This window comes from Anolis sagrei, chromosome 4 (genome assembly GCF_037176765.1).
Source record: "Anolis sagrei isolate rAnoSag1 chromosome 4, rAnoSag1.mat, whole genome shotgun sequence".
Lineage (NCBI taxonomy): Eukaryota > Metazoa > Chordata > Lepidosauria > Squamata > Dactyloidae > Anolis > Anolis sagrei.
In genome coordinates this window covers 138,199,444-138,216,004 of record NC_090024.1, presented here as the reverse complement: position 1 = coordinate 138,216,004, position 16,561 = coordinate 138,199,444, and the positions used below count along the sequence as shown (strand labels likewise).

The following is a 16,561-nucleotide window of genomic DNA, read 5'->3' as shown; positions in this document are numbered from 1 at the left end:
ATATGTCAGATGTCTCATGTTGTGAGCACACTTACTTGAACTCAGTTTTAATCGGATAGGGGTGAGTTGCATGTTTGTATGGAAATTTCCTGTATACCTTAGATTTCTTAACTGCTTTAATGATATTATAAATACTGCAATAGTTACAAATATATATTCCAAGCAACTTCCTCCTCTTACTTTCTCGTCTGTAGCTAAAACTACATTATAATACAAAAAAATGCTCTGAAGGCTGAGGAATATCTGTACTGAGCTCTGCTCTTCACACTAACACTGACACATGTATTTATTACACCTGCCAGACCAGGATTTAACTTATCTCATGTGAAAATCCATAATGATCAAAGAGGGATTAAGCCATCAATGGTAAATACATTCAACCTCTGTAGAAATGACAGGACAGAGACAAGATAGCGTTGTAGAAAGAATTTTATAACATATTCAGCTTCCTAGTGTGCTATAAATATAGCCAAAAGTATTTTTTAAAAACAAAAAATTGTTGCCATATCCCAAACCATACCTCCAGTGGGATCCTGGATTTCCATATGAACCACGTTAGGGTCTCCATCAACTCCATCGATAGCCCTGGTAAGAATAAAACCAAATGTTCTCATGGGACAGTTGTAATCATTGAGAGGGTCTACAAAAGGAGTTTCTTTTCCCCTTTCTCCCCACCATTTCCCTTTGCAGAACCTAAACATTATGTTTTTGTTTCATTATTTTCAAGTGAAGTGCCTCAAATAAACAAATAGTAACAAAACAGACTGTGGTGGGAGGGGATGAAATGAAGCCAAGTTTTAAGCATTACATTCCTCTGTGTTTATCTTTGATTTATCTTCCTTGTATTATAGTTTTCCTCAAAGAGCCTTTGGCACTGCACATAAGGTTGCTCTCCATTAATCTTAGAACAATCTTGTGAGTTAGATGAGTACATAAAATGTCAATGCAACATAAAATTATTTTTAACGCAAACTAAAGGTAAGGAGTATTGAGTTAAGTCTGAAGTGCTGATTTCCTCTATGGTTCAATCTACACTGTCTTATATCCCAGGATCTGACCCAGATTATCTGTTTTGAACTTGATTATATGAGTCTACACTGCCAGATAACCTGGGATAAGAAGAATCAGATCCTGGGATATGGGCAGTTGTCAGGATCCAGGGCTCTGCCAGTATGCAGGCAGAGATGAACCAAAAACAACACCAAGCTTGACTTAAAGTAGCACTTACTCTTTGGCTGTTTTCAAGGTCCAAGTTCAAAGCATAAAGATAGCACACAGCCACAGATACAAAGCAAAGACTTATAACAAGGGGAGTACTACAAACACCACTTCAGGAGAAAGAGTACACTGTAGTCAAGGTTGCAATCTGGGAGTGAACTGCCAAGAGTTCCCCAATTAATGTCCAAGATCCAAGAGACCAAAGCTTAGTTGTCATTCCAAAGATCAAGCCACAGAGTCCAGAGTTCTAGGGTGATCCAAAATACATAGTCAAGAATCACTCCAAGGATTCAAGGTACACCAAGGTTTCACATAAGATACAGCAGTAGCAGGATTCTCACCAAGGTTCAAGGTACAAGGTTCCAAGAGTTCATAAGACAGCACAGGATACCACAATCCACACACCTGGGGGAGAAACCACCAGCATCCAAGCCAAGTATAGCAGATACTTGCCTCCGAAAGAGAAGTCTCTGCTAGGTTCTTTTTATGCATCTGACCACAGTTGCCCTTATCACTGTCACTTGTAAGTTCTTACATACAGATTACTCTGCCTTTTAGAGTAATTAGAAGATTAACCCCTTCTATACCTTTTGCAGCATCATCACCCTACTGGTCATAATCCTAGCAAGCTTTCTGCATACTAACCACCACCAACTGCTAGGCATTACACTATCAACCACCATCAACTGCTGGAAATGACAGCAGTGTAGATCCAGCCAGAAGCTCTAAATATGCTTGGCTTATCTTAAATAGCATTCACATTCAAAGATATGACCTGTGGGTGCAAAGTGGTAAGGAACATCTGCCAGACAACATTATTCAGCTGAATTCCTGGTGAATGTATGTCTAATTCCCAAAGTAGTTTAAAACTTTAATTTGAATTAGTTACTTATATTTGGATATTTCTAAGTTATTATCCAAATATAAGTAACTAATTCAAATTAGAGTTTTAAACTACTTTGGGAATTATATTTGTATCTGGATATTTCTAAGTTATTGTATTTGGATATTTCTAAGTTATTATGGGGAGCCCCCGGTGGCACAGTGGGTTAAACCACTGAGCTGCTAAGCTTGTTGACTGAAAGGTTGCAGGTTCGAATCCGAGGAACGGTGTGAGCTTCCACTGTCAGCCCCAGCTTCTGCCAACCTAGCAGTTCGAAAACATGCAAATGTGAGTAGATCAATGGGTACTGCTCTGGCGGGAAGGCAACGGCGCTCCATGCAGTCATGCTGGCCACATGACCTTGGAGGTGTCTATGGACAACGCCAGCTCTTTGGCTTAGAAATGGAGATAAGCACCACCTCCCAGAGTCGGTTACGACTGTACTTAATGTAAGGGGGAAATCTTTACCTTTTAAGTTATTATGATGATTATGATTTAGATTACTACTTTTATATCCCAGTGTGGATTTTTTAAAATTCAAAGGCTATTTATAAATAAAGAAAAGTACTATTATTTTACAGCTCTTCCAAGGAATAGCTGCAGTCTTAGGAAAACGGAGGTACTGAATTTGCAACTCTAATACATAGCCTCTTTTCCTAACATTCAGAACACATTCAGATCTGTCAAAGTAAATTTAACAATATTATTTTGACATGTCATTCCTGGATCCCAGTAATGGCAGGTTTTGTTAGTACAGTGAATTGAGATACCTCCGAAATTGACCTTGAGCAGAGGACTGGGGCTGCACCGTATTCAAAATAGTTCTGAGTGGTGTTAGTAGCATTTATGTTACCGGCAACATCTGATTCCCAGCTTCACAATTTTAGCTCTTACAAATTCATTTGATATAAGTGAAACAGGTCTCAAGTTACTACCCAAATTGAATCTGTTGTGTCTGTCATTAATCCTTTCTAATTGGGCCCCCCAAGACATTCACTTTCATGTCTCTGATCAAGAGAGATTTCAGAAATCCCATCCTCAAAACACCAACGCAAGGCGTTCACCAACATCACAGGAAGCCCTAGAGATTTTTTCCTCCCATTTGTCTTGTTGCACCACAGCTCTGTTAAAATCAAGCTTACCCAAACACATTAATGGAGTCAAGATCTGCAATTCACAGTGTTGGTTTATGAAACAACCACTGTTTAATCATTCAGTCAAAACAGCATTATTCATAACTACAATGAAACAACGAGCTCAAAATGATGTTGCTACATTCTGTTTCTATGGAGGATTTTTTTTAAAAGTGTACCAAACAAACAGTCTGCTCTAATTAGCATGAAAGGCTAATGTCTTTTGGCACTCTTGAGTTACTTGGAAAGACAGAAAAAACTTGATCTTCACAACAGAGTATGTTTTATTTATGTTTTTTCCCCACCAAACAGACTTGGTGATGATATTTATGTCCACTGCTTCATGGTTCATCTTGTTACTGTCCTCTGTTCTTTCTCCTATCCATTATGTTTTAATGGACATACTATTTCAATCTCTCCAATATGATAACAACATTTGTTTATTCAATAACATAACATTTAAAAACTAAATCATTGAGTGAACAACAAGAATCTACATTAATGGATTTTGGAACCACAAGACAATCTCGAAATTAAACAAAGAGTGTTTAATCCTGCTCTATGTTCACTGAGTGAGTTTCTCCATTTCAATCAGGAGGATTTAGATCAGTGGGCAATAGTATGATAGCTGGGACCCTACGCAAGTTGCACAACACGTGTCAGAATTAATGAAGGGAACATGTGTGCGAGACAGCGGAGTGAGTGAGAGATGCAGCTGTGACAGGATAGCAGTGAAGTAATTTAATTCAGGAGGGACATGATAAGGGTGAGGTAATGTAACAGTATTTCCCCCTCCTTTTTATCATTCCTTCCATTGGTTGTCTTTCTCCCCTCCTTTTTATCCTTCCTTCCATTGCAACGACTCCGCCGCAGCTGCGTCTCTCACTCAGTGCGCTCACTCGCGCACATGTTCCCCTAATTCAGACCTCCATTGCGCAAGCAGCAAAGTGTAGGGTTCCAGCTATCATACTATTTCTGATCAGTGATTCCCAACCTGTGGTTCATGGACCACCAGTGGTCCCCAAGAAAATATGGTCTGTGGCCTCACCATTACTACACCGTTGCCTCTAAATCATGCGGCAGCGAGAGCAACTGGTCTCGTGAAACCCTCTTATAGTGCCAAGGCAACGGGGGTGTCGGGAGGAGAGAGCCTGACTACCATGAAAAATTACTATTACCACATCAGCTCTAGATGATTAAATATGGTTTTCTGTAGGAAAGCAGATGCGACTAATGGACGGCATATGTTCTGTATCAGAAACTAGAGCCGATGTGGTCTATCCAATGCAATTTTCTGAATTAGCATCCCAAATAACCAAACTGAATCTAAAGTTGACCAAAAACTGATTTGTACCCCCTTTTGGTACTAATGTTGGAGAGTGTTCCCTGGTCAAATGGTCCCTGGTCAAAACAAGGTTAGGATCCACTGGTTTAGATCTACAGGTCTACAGCTTTTTTGTTGTAGTAAACAGGATAGCTCTTGCAATTGTGTGAATTCTTCATCTACATCAAATATTAAACAACCACGCACTCAGCATCTACTACAAACATTATTTCTCATGAACTGGTTGCAGTTCCTGTTATTAAAGCTGTCTATGATTGAGTATGGGCTACAATGAAAAAGTAAGAGGCAGCAAAAGGCCTTAGCACAACTTACCAAGGCAGCAAAGAAAAGACACTTAAGGCCCTGGGCCTTAAGTGAAGATTCCTGACAAACACTTGGATTCAATCACAAATAGGATCACCAGATTGAAAACTAGAGAGAGTTCCTGTTCCTTCAATAGGGAATGTGTAAAAGAGCGGGTGTTGCTTGTCACACAACCAGGTAACAAGCAAGTTGGGAAATTCCTTCTTCTATACAACTTTTAAAGGGACAAGAGCCCTCTCCAGTTTTCAATTTGGCAGCACTGATCTTAAGGGAGACTTTAAACTTTTAAATAGCATATATAATAAAACATCCAAAACAGTCACTTAGATACTGGTGCTTTTGAGGCTGAGATGTTAGCATGCTACACAATGATAGCCATTGGGTCATGGCGGAGTTTTAAAGCAGCAAAACAATGTCGCCTTAAAAATACTTTTTTTAGCCAAGGCACATTGAGACAGAGAGAATATGACCTGTTGACAGCCATAGTAGAATCCATAGTAGAAAACCCTCTTAGCAAAACAAGTTGAACCCATGACCTAGAGCAAATTACCTAATAGGAAAAGACAGAATGAGAGTCAACCTGTCATTAAGACTAAATCAAATTAAAGAAGGAGCAAGCAGGACTGGCTTTTCATTAACACATCTCAATCTAGGAAAGACTGTCTTTTAAAATTTCTCATCTGTTATAAAAATTAAAGAAGGGTCTAAAGACCCCAGGCCAGTGTTTCGCAACCTTCCTAATGCCGTGCCCTTTAATACAGGTCCTCATGTTGTGGTGACCCCCAACCGTAAAATTGTTTTCATTGCTACTTCGTAACTGCAATTTTGCTACTATTATGAATTTGTAAATATCTGATATGCAGGATGTATTTTCATTCACTGGACCAAATTTGGCACAAATACCTGATACGCCCAAATTTGAATATTGGTGGGGTTAGGGGGATTGGTTTTGTCATTTGGGAGTTGTAGTTGTTGGGATTTATAGTTAACCTACAATCAAAGAGCATTCTGAACTCCACCAACGATGGAATTGAACCAAACTTGGCACACAGAACTCCCATGACCAACAGAACATACTGGAAATGTTTGGTGGGCATTGACCTTGAGTTTTCGAGTTGTAGTTCACCTACAGCCAGAGAGCACTGTGGACTCAAACAATGATGGATCTGGTCCAAACCTGGCACAAATACTCAATATGCCCAAATGTGAACACTTGTGGATTTTGGGGGAAAATAGACCTTGACATTTGGGAGTTACAGTTGCTGGGATTTGTAGTTCACTTACAGTCAAAAAGAATTCTGAACCCCACCAATTATAGAATTGGGGCAAACTTCCCAAACAGAACCCCCATCACCAGCAGAAAATCTTGTGTTTTCTGATGGTCTTTGGTGATCCCTCTGACAACCCCTCACAACCCCCAAGTTGAGAAACGCTGCCCAAGATGTATTTGTTGTTTCTTATTGTACACATTCAAGTCCTTTCCAAGTTATGAAGACCTTATTACAGTTTTTGCTTGGCAAAATTTGTTTAGAAGCATGTTTGCCTTTGCTTCCCTCTGTGGCTGAAAGACTGTGCTGTGCCCTGATTCATCTACTGGGTTTACAATATTGCATAACTGTGGGAATTCAAAGACAGGTCTCTAAAGTCATAATCCAACATTCAAACAACTACATCACGCCAGCTTTCTGCATTTGTGTTGTACAGCTATGTCCATATGTCAACTGTTTCAGAGAATCTTCAAAGTGATTAATACATTTTCCCCCACCAATCCAGCCTTTCATGTATTTCTGGAGGGCAATAGTAAGCCTCTTACCAAAAGATATGGTCTTTTGTGACATAATCCTGCAGGAGAGTCCATTGTACCCCCAAGTCAAGAGATGCATAGAGCTTAAAATGAAGGAAAAAGAAACTACAATTAATACAGATCTTATTTAATTCTCCTTTCAAAATACATTAAAAACAGGGGCATGAGTATTTGATGCTGGGAGTAACTGAACACAAAACTAACAGGATCAATGGACCAAATCTGTTGCAATATCAGAAAAATGTGACTAAAAAGGAAACAGAAGCCAGGTACATCTAAACTGGAGATAGGTGAAGTGAATCCATCCAGGTATTTGTAGGATTTCAACTGTTAACATTCTTCACCATTGGCTAGCCTGATGTAATCCAAAAACATATGATGGAATCACACATCTTTTAAATAATCATATTGTAATAACTGATTCCAAATTGATATTCCTCACTTGGTGAATACACTATCATTGGATGACCTGTACATATGAATGGGCCATCATTGTTATCATGTCAGTTTAACATCACCTTCTCATCTCATGACAGCCATTGGGTCATGGCAGAGTTTTAAAGAAGCAAAACAATGTCACCTTAAAAGTACTTTTTTAAAGCTAAGGCACACTGAGACAGTTTCATGAGAAGCACCACTCCTCTAAATGTTCCTTCAGCAACAGCAAGAGTATCCCTATGGTCAGCAAAATCAGGCAATTCCAACTGGATGGCCCCCCACGAGGGTCTTCCTTCAGGAGCAAACCAAGAATGGGCAACTTGCAAGTCCCTGAACAGACTCAGAAGCGGAGATAGCAGATCAAAAGACAACCTGGCTAAATGGCACTACCTAGAACAGTAGTTCACAACCTGTGGGTCCTCAAATATTTTGGCCTTCAGCTCCCAGAAATGCTAACAGCTGGTAAACCAGCTGGGATTTCTGGGAGTTGTAGGCCAAAACACCTGGGGACCCACAGGTTGTGAACCACTGACCTACTACGGAGCAGAACAAACAACTCAGCTTGCCCACAATGCCCTGCCTCATGCACAGAGGAAGAATTGTTTAAAGCTATAGACAATGCAGTCGCAGTTACCTGTTTTTGGTCGAAAACTATCTAGCAGCTTGTAATCCCTTTATTTTATCATTTTTAGACAAACTACTTTATCAGTTTTAGATAAACTATTTTATACAAAGTGTTTGACTCGAAATAAATGAAAACATCACCTTAAATACAAGTCCTTTTGAATATAACGGTGTGAGGCATCCACACAAATATAATCAGATGATTTCAAGAAATGGGTTATATTTTCCCGTTGCTAATTAATGTCCCTAATACTCAACACTATTCCTTTAGATGGCCCATAATACATTTCAGTGCAACAGTTTAGAAGTATCAAAAGCAAAGCCCTTTTTAGGTTTTTTTTTTTACCTGTCCCTCCTTTGTGTAGGCAAGCACTTTGTCTTCTTGCTTTGGGTGAAAAATCAATGTTTCCACAAAGAAACTAATGGGCTGCTTTTGAAAGGTAGCTCCTTCGTCTGTGCTAATGAAAAGACTCTGGTCCAGGTCATTATGGGAAGAACTTACAAGAATGATCTGAAAAAGAGAAGAACAAGAGATCAACTTTGAAAGCTGTAGTATATTTGTAGACAGTCCATTTTGTTTAAAAAAAAAAAAACAAAAGAAAGGAAGAAGCTGAAAAACACTGATTGTACCAAACAACACATCAGTTCGATCTATTATAAACTCTACCATTTTGCAACAGGGCAGAGGGTAAAAAAGGTTTACAATAGTCCCTTTATACAAGAGATGGGCAACTTTGACAGATTTGGAGGCAATTTTCTTCCCCTGGATCTCCTCAGACTCCTAAAAATCCCCCAAATGACACCTGTAGAAGAGAATGTAGTTTCAAAGAGCTGGAGCTGGCTTTGAACAGCCCAGGCTATTTGGAAATTTACACTCATATCTATCAAATACAATGGTCTGTAGCAGAGATTTCCAAACATTTCATGTTTGTGACACACTTTTTAGACATGCATCCTTTTATAACACAGTAATTCAGTTTTACTAGCAATCCAAAGCTTAAACCAGTGGTTCCCAATCTGTGGTCCGTGGAATACCAGTAGTCCGCAAGAACTAAAATATGGTCCACACCCTCATTGTTACTACATTGTTGCAACAAGAGTGACTGGTCTCGCAAAACCATTTTATAGTGTCGAGGCTTATTAAATATGGGATTTTATTACTTTTTAAAATTTTTATTGTTTTATAGTGTACAAAACAAATGAACTCTGGTTTCTCTTTAGATCGTATAAATCTTTCGCCTATTGAATATGGTTTTTTGTGGGCGAGAAGATGGTGACTACTGAATGGCATATGTTTTTTATCAGAAACTAGAGCTGTGGTCTATCCAATGCAATTTTCTGAATCAGCATCCCAAATTACCAAACGAAATCTAAAGTTGACCAAAAACTGATTTGTAATCCTTTCAGTACTAATGTTGGAAAGTAGTCCATGGTCAAAGTGGTCCCTGGTTAAAAAACAAACAAACAAAAGATTGGGAAGCACTGGGTTAAATAAAAAAACATATTTTGTAATACATACCTTGTAATAATGAAACCTATCAGGATACAACATATCTTATGGATACCTTTCGTTTATAATTTTAAAAATATATGATCTGTAAGAAAATAGCATGCATTTCTAAGATTTTTGTCATTTCTCATTACATTTGTGTGACACACCAACATGTCGCGGCACACAGTTTGGAAAGCTTTGCAATAGAGAGCTGGCCTCAATTATCCATGGCCAGGCTTGGAGTGTTAGGGGGGAGAAAGGGAGAATAGTCAGCAGAACTGCAGTTGTGGAAAATGACCAAGCTATTCTCTGGATCCTGGGGATTTAATACTTCTTGGACTCCACAACAACTGGAGTGATATTGGATGAATCCATGTGGTGTGGGCATGCTGTGGGTGTAAGCTTTCTCAGTTGTTCCCAAACTGACATTATTCAACTTCTGGAGAGCAGTGAAGTACTCCAGCCACATTGCCATTCACTGCCCAACCACATTTTAAAAATAATAATAGTTTAATTTAACTACACAATTCACTGGTTTTTTTCCTGGCCATATTCTGCTTTGTTTTTTGTTGCATACATATTCTCTTTATATGGGACATACTGCAGAAATATTTTTGGAAAAGTTACTGCTACATGTTTTCAGCTATATTCACATATATTCCAACATTACTGATTTGTTAACAAGGATTGCCTTTTGAATGTGGTCACACGCCTTTAATTGTGATGTGGTGTACTAGACTCAAATTGACCACCACAGCAGTTGGAATCCTCAAAGTTCTGCTGTTGTGGACCCAGCACCCGAAAATCAGGTTTAGTACTGATAACTATGCCTCCTCCTGATAGCTTTTATATTAAGCTGGCATTTGCAATTATTATTATTGTCATTGTCATTGTTATTATTATGGTTACTTTTCTTCCTACTATTCATATCCCACTTTTCTCCAAGGACTTGGACCCAAAGCAGTCCACAATTTTAAAAGCTATATAGTTCAAAAACCTACAAAATAAAATATTATAACACAAGGTGTTTCAAAAAGATGGAGCCGATTGGAAATCACGGTTTCTCTGCAACCACAAACTGCTCATGAATTAAACTCTTGCCACTTAGAAGTGTGGGTCATAGAGATACAAATGATTCCCACTAGATGCCCCTGACAGCACACACAAGATGGTCATGTCAGCTACTGTGAAAATGTTGTTTATTAGACTAACTAAATTATCAGCATACAGCAGAATATTTCCCAGCAATACCAGCAAAGTCGTGAATAAAACTTGATAACTCATTAAACCAATTGTAACTTTTTATGTAATTGTCACATGTTGCTATCATGAAATATACTGCTTTGAAATTGGGTCCATCATTTTGAAACACCCTGCAGAATTAAATATTACAATTATTAAAAGAAACCCTGCTAAAAACAATCCCGTACACCATTCAGCATACCCTGGTTCGTTCTTTAAAATATTGTCATCCACCGGAGACAACAATGCATCCATATTTATTATGATGAGAGGTAGCAAGACATGAACACATGAATGGGAAACCAAAAAAAGTAGTACAGTAGAGTCTCGCTTATCCAACTTTCACTCATCAATGTTCTGTATTATCCAGCGCAGTCCTGCCAAGATCAACAGCTGTTTCAATACACTGCAATGATTTGGTGCTAAATTTGTAAATACTGTAATTACTACTTAACATTATGTTGTACCAAACTGCTTTTACTGTCGATTTGTTGTAAAACATGATGTTTTGGTGCTTAATTTGTAAAATCATAATGTTATTTGACATTTAATAGGCTTTTCCTTAATCCCTCTTTATTATCCAACATTTTCGCTTATCCAATGTTCTGTCAGCCCGTTTATGTTGGATAAACGAGACTCTACTGTACTGCACAACTGCAAATTGGAAAACGAACCAAAACATGAAATGGCAAATTCTCACAATGATGAGCATTATGCTATTATTCTGGTTAAAAATCTGCATGTACTAGAAAGGGCAAGACATGGATTGCGAGGAATGGTCAATGAGCTGACATGGTAAATAAGGCTATCACAATAGAGTGCTATTATGATGGCTATGCAAAAGGAAGAGATTTAAAGATGGGCTCAAAGCCAACCTTAAAAACTCTGGCATAGACACTGAGAACTGGGAAGCCCTGGCCTGTGAGTGCTCCAGCTGGAGGTCAGCTGTGACCAGCAGTGCTGCAGAATTTAAAGAGGCACGAATGGGTGGTGAAAGAGAGAAGCGTGCCAAGAGGAAGGCGCATCAAGCCAACCCCGACCGGGACCGCCTTCCACCTGGAAACCAATGCCCTCACTGTAGGAGACGATGCAGGTCAAGAATAGGGCTCCACAGTCACCTACGGTCCCACCCTGGAGGATTATCCTACTCAAACAACGAGGGATCGCCTAATTAAGTAAGTAAGCAAAAGGAAGAAGGACAATGCCAGTTTGTTTCTGTTTTCACAGTGAATGGGATTGTGGTGCTAATAGACCATGATGCAATAATGTCTGTGGTGATATGAAAATATGGGACCCCAGGATCAGCTAGAGTCATAAACTATTCCAATGCACTTTGGATACCTATAATGGAGGTCTCCCAAGAGCCCGGTGCTCATTTTCTGCCTTTATTGTTGAACCTGAGCTTCAGTATCAATCCATGATAGCAGCACTTTAAGATGAATCTAACACTGAACTATTTTTTTCCAGGAAGAGATTAACAGCTACTTGGGAAAAGAAATTTTAAATGAAAAATGAATTAAGTGGGTCACCACTTCTTAGATTCCATTCCACATTTGTAAAATTAAAAGGTGACGTTCTCCCAAATTAATGCTGCTAAATTAGTATATTTCGGCTTGTAAATTATTATGTATCACATCATAATCTGATGTGATACATAACACCACAATTGTGATATTACGAGCCATTTCATTGCGGCAACACTGTGGATTTCTCAACTTTAAACACCTCCATCGGTCTGAAATTGCACCGAGGTAAGGCACATGCCTACAAGCAGCAGAGGGCAGAGTAAGAGGGGTCCATTATAGAAGGTGTTTATTTATTCACATTCGTTTTCTATCTCATTCATCTCCCAAGGATTGCAACCTAGCAACAACAGTTTAAGGAGAAAGCATAATCAAAGCCGAGCTCCCAATTAAAATGCAACCTTAATCAAAATTAAAATGCAAATCATACAGAGATTAAATTGGACCCCATGTTTACTCAGCACTGTTTCCTGAACATGAGTTCCAAGAGGAAATATTTCAGTGCTCCCTGGAGATATTCAAATTGCAGGTGCTTCAGTGCTCTGTGCTAAGTAGTGGGAGTAAGTTCAATGTTTCAATCTGAAAGTCATTCAGAAGGGGAACTGGCATGCCAGCAGCTCTTAACTGTTCTGATATAAAAGTATAGGCAAGCATTTCCAGGAGAAGTCATCACAGTTAATTTTTAAGAGCAAGAAAAACCCACTGTTATTCCGCAATCTGGAGGCAAAGATAAAAGACTTTTACAGCTCTGATGAAATGCCAATGTAAAGGCAAAAGAAGTGTACATAAAGTATATAGAATATTCTGAAGACGTGCATAAAGTTCAGTGATTCTACCTTTCCACATCTTCTCAGTATATCGCAAGCCAAAGGCCACCAAATAAATGGTCTGCTAATCCGTGTCTAAATAAGAAAAAAATGGCAAGCTATTGCTACTTTTATGGAATACCTATTTCTTCTATTATATGATGCCATTTATTGATAGGGATTCAGCCTGCGTTAGAGGGAGTGATACTCCTTTCATGTTTCTAGCTTGGATGTTCATCCTGGACTCATCTTTCTATCTGGAGGTCTATGTCTCCACAGTAGCCAGGAGTAAAATTGGTGTCTCAGCTGTGTCCATGCCTAGATATATCAATCTCACTTAGATTACGGTAACACACTCAAGATGGGGTTGCCTTTGGAAAGGATTCAGAAACTTCAATGAGTTGAAAAGGCTACGGCTAGGCTGCTCACTAGGGCTGATGATAGGGAACAGACAACTCCCCTGATGAAGCATCTTCAAGGTCTACCACCCTATTTCTGGATAGAATTCAAAGTGTGGTCATGACCTTTAAAGTCCTACCTACATATGACCTTTTCATATGATTCCCACATGCCATTTCACCAGCAAGCATGGCGAAGCAAGCATGTTGACTCCGTTGACCCGTATGACGCTCCAGTGTGGCGACACTTTCCCCATCCAACAGGGGAAGTGTCGCTGAACCGAGGCAGAAGTGTACTGGCTCCATTGGAACTAGCACAACACGGGAGCCTTTCTGTGTTGATGAAGAAGTGACCCAGGATGCTTCCACACCAGTTGGGGCAGGGCCTCCACCGGAAGTTGAGGGACCTCATGTGATGGGCTGCATACCCATCCATCCCTCAACTTGCTGGCAAGGTCCATAGTTTGATTCCAAACAATCTGGAAGAGCCATTTTCAATGAACAAGGCTTCCCAATATATAGTCAAAGGCTTTCATGGCCAGAATCACTGGGTTGCTGTGAGTTTTCCCAGCTGTGTGGCCATGTTCCAGAAGCATTCTCTCCTGACGTTTTGCCCACATCTATGGCAGGCATCCTCAGAGGTTGCTTGAGAAGACACACATATATAAACTCCACTTGCCTAGTTTCCAACAGATTTCACAATCTCTGAGGATGTCTGCCATAAATGTAGTTGAAACGTCAGGAGAGAATGCTTCTTGAACATGACCATACAGCCCAGAAAACTCACAGCAACCCAAGACTTCCCAAATATTAAGATTTTTGAGGAATGGTTTTTTCTTCGTTCAGTCACAATTAGAGGCAAGTTTGATGAGGCCACAGAAAGCCTTTCCAAAAGAGGCCCAGTTGGCCCCCTCTCCATTCTTTTTTGGCTAGCAGGCAAAGACTTCTATTTAGTCTCTTGTGTCACAGAGGTTCATTTAATATGCTTTTTATGCTTTAAATTTGTATTAGGCAGTTGTAACTTTTTCCTCTTAATAGAATTGGTTTTTTATTATAAGATTTCTAGTTAAACTTCATTTAAATTCATTGTTGGCTACCTTGAGCTCCATTTCAGAATAAAGATGGGACATAAATTGAAGGAATTGATGAATTAATAAATTAATGCACCCCTGCTTCTCCACTCTATGATCACAAGTGTTCTTGCTATACACACACACAAACACACACACATATATACCAAGGTTATATTCGATTTTCTTTGCATATGCACAATTGCATGGGAGAAACTATCAATTAAAAGTGTTCATGAGATAATTCTACCTGAAATTTTATTGTAATATATCAATGTGTCAATTTAGGTGAATGTAAAACATGCTGTTCTAGGAATTACCTAAAGATGGCAGCATTAAATTTGCCTTTGCATATTTCAGTCTTTACCCCATGCTATTTTTATGTTAATTTGACATTCCTAATGTGCTTCGGTGTAATTTTCAATTATTACATGACAGAAATATTTTGCAACTTCAGCTATTTTAGGAAATGTCTGAATATTCCTAGCAAAAAGTGTTGAATAATTTTGCAAAAACATGATGTAACTCAATTTAGATATTAGACATTTCCAGTGGTGTGAAAAGTTTCAGGAATGTAGCTGGGGAAGCAGAAGACTTGGGCCCTTTTTATACTGCCATATAAAATCCAGATTATTATATTTGAACTGGATTATATGGCAGTGTAGATTCATATAATCCGGGTTCAAAGCAAATGATGTGGATTATGTGCTTAGATCATTTGGATTATTTGATAATGCAGAAGGGGCCCAAAATGCATTGCCTCCTCTCCAAATGATAATTCTGTTTCTCTAATTGATTTTTTACTTCAGTTCTCTAGCATTGCAGAGAATGAGACGCTGCAAATTAATCCCATCCAGAACTCCTACTTCCTGTTTTTATGTTCACCTTGGAAACTTTGCCTGCCCTTTTTTTTATTCCTAAATGCCAAGCCAAACTCTCAAGTCCTTCGGTGTTAGAAATTTGGGAAGTAAAGAAAAACTTATTAAGAGGACAGAATTCTTATTTGGAATGCAATCATCCTAGGCACACTCCTGTTTTGTATTGTCTGCTTAGATAACATTCTGCAAATATGGACCTAAATCCAACACTGCACTAGGAAATGTCCCCTTCCACTTTCTTCTCCTGCCCTCTGTAATCCACTGTGGCACCCCAAAACTGCTCAAATGATTTCCCAGCCCTCCAAGACAGGTTTTGATGGTGGACATGGAAGCTACAGGTGAAAGAGGCTATTGCTTACTTTCAGTTCTACTAATGTACATGTGTCAAACTCAAGGCCCGCGGGCCAAATCCAACCGTCCATATGAATTTATGTGGCCCTCCAGATGCTGGACTACAACTCCTGTGTTCCTCATCTTTAGCCACCATTGACTAGAGCTGATGAGAGTTAGAAGAAAGTGCAAAAGCTGGGTTGCAGTTAAACATAAAAGAACCATGATTCTGGCAACCGGACTGGTTGACAACTGGCAAATGGAGGGAGAAAATGTGGGAGGCAGTGACAGACTTTGCATTTCTAGGAGCAAAGATTACTGTAGACACAGACTGCAGCCAGGAAATCAGAAGACGTTTACTTCTTGGGAGGAGAGCAATGGCCAATCTCGATAAAATAGTGAAGAGTCGAGACATCACACTGGCAATGAAGATCCGCATAGTTAAAGCAACCTACAGGTGTGAGAGCTGGACCATAAGGAAGGCTGAACGAAGGAAGATAGATGCTTTTGAACTGTGGTGTTGGAGGAAAATTCTGAGAGTGCCTTGGACTGGGAGAAGATCCAACCAGTCCATCCTTCAGGGAAGGATATTAGAGGCAAAGATGAAGTACTTTGGCCACATCATGAGAAGACAGGAAAGCTTAGAGAAGACAATGATGCTGGGGAAAATGGAAGGGAAAATGAAGAGAGGCCGACCAAGGGCAAGATGGATGGATGGCATCCTTGAAGTGACTGCCTTGACTCTGAAGGAAGTGGGGGTGGTGTCGGCCGACAGGAAGCTCTGGCGTGGGCTGGTCCATGAGGTCATGAAGAGTCCGAAGTGACTGAATGAATAAACAACAACAACATCTGGGAGGCTGCAGTTTGTTCTGTGTAGTCAGGATAGTGGGGCTTGTAGATATGATATCTAACTGTAAATGTCTTTTAAACTTTCCCCAACCTCAGAACCATATGTGAACTTCCCCTTATCCCCAATCTGCATGGCTGATAATCAAAAGTGATTGGAGGTGTTGTTCAATAACAGTTGGAGACCCAAATTGGGTAAAAACTAAAGAGTATTGACCAAGATGTAAA

At 39.5% G+C, this 16,561-nt stretch overlaps 1 protein-coding gene across 2 annotated transcripts in view; it reads right to left on the bottom strand.

Moving 5' to 3' along the window:
- Window positions 1-16,561, bottom strand: part of SORCS2 (sortilin related VPS10 domain containing receptor 2) — a 215,843-nt gene that overhangs the window by 67,617 nt on the left and 131,665 nt on the right. For both annotated transcript variants that reach the window (XM_060774105.2, XM_067467754.1), the window contains exons 4-6: window positions 8,095-8,259; window positions 6,696-6,769; window positions 521-585 (exon numbers count right to left, since the gene is read on the bottom strand). In XM_060774105.2, the coding sequence (XP_060630088.2) occupies window positions 521-585; window positions 6,696-6,769; window positions 8,095-8,259 (304 nt within the window). The remainder of the gene's footprint in view (window positions 1-520; window positions 586-6,695; window positions 6,770-8,094; window positions 8,260-16,561) is intronic.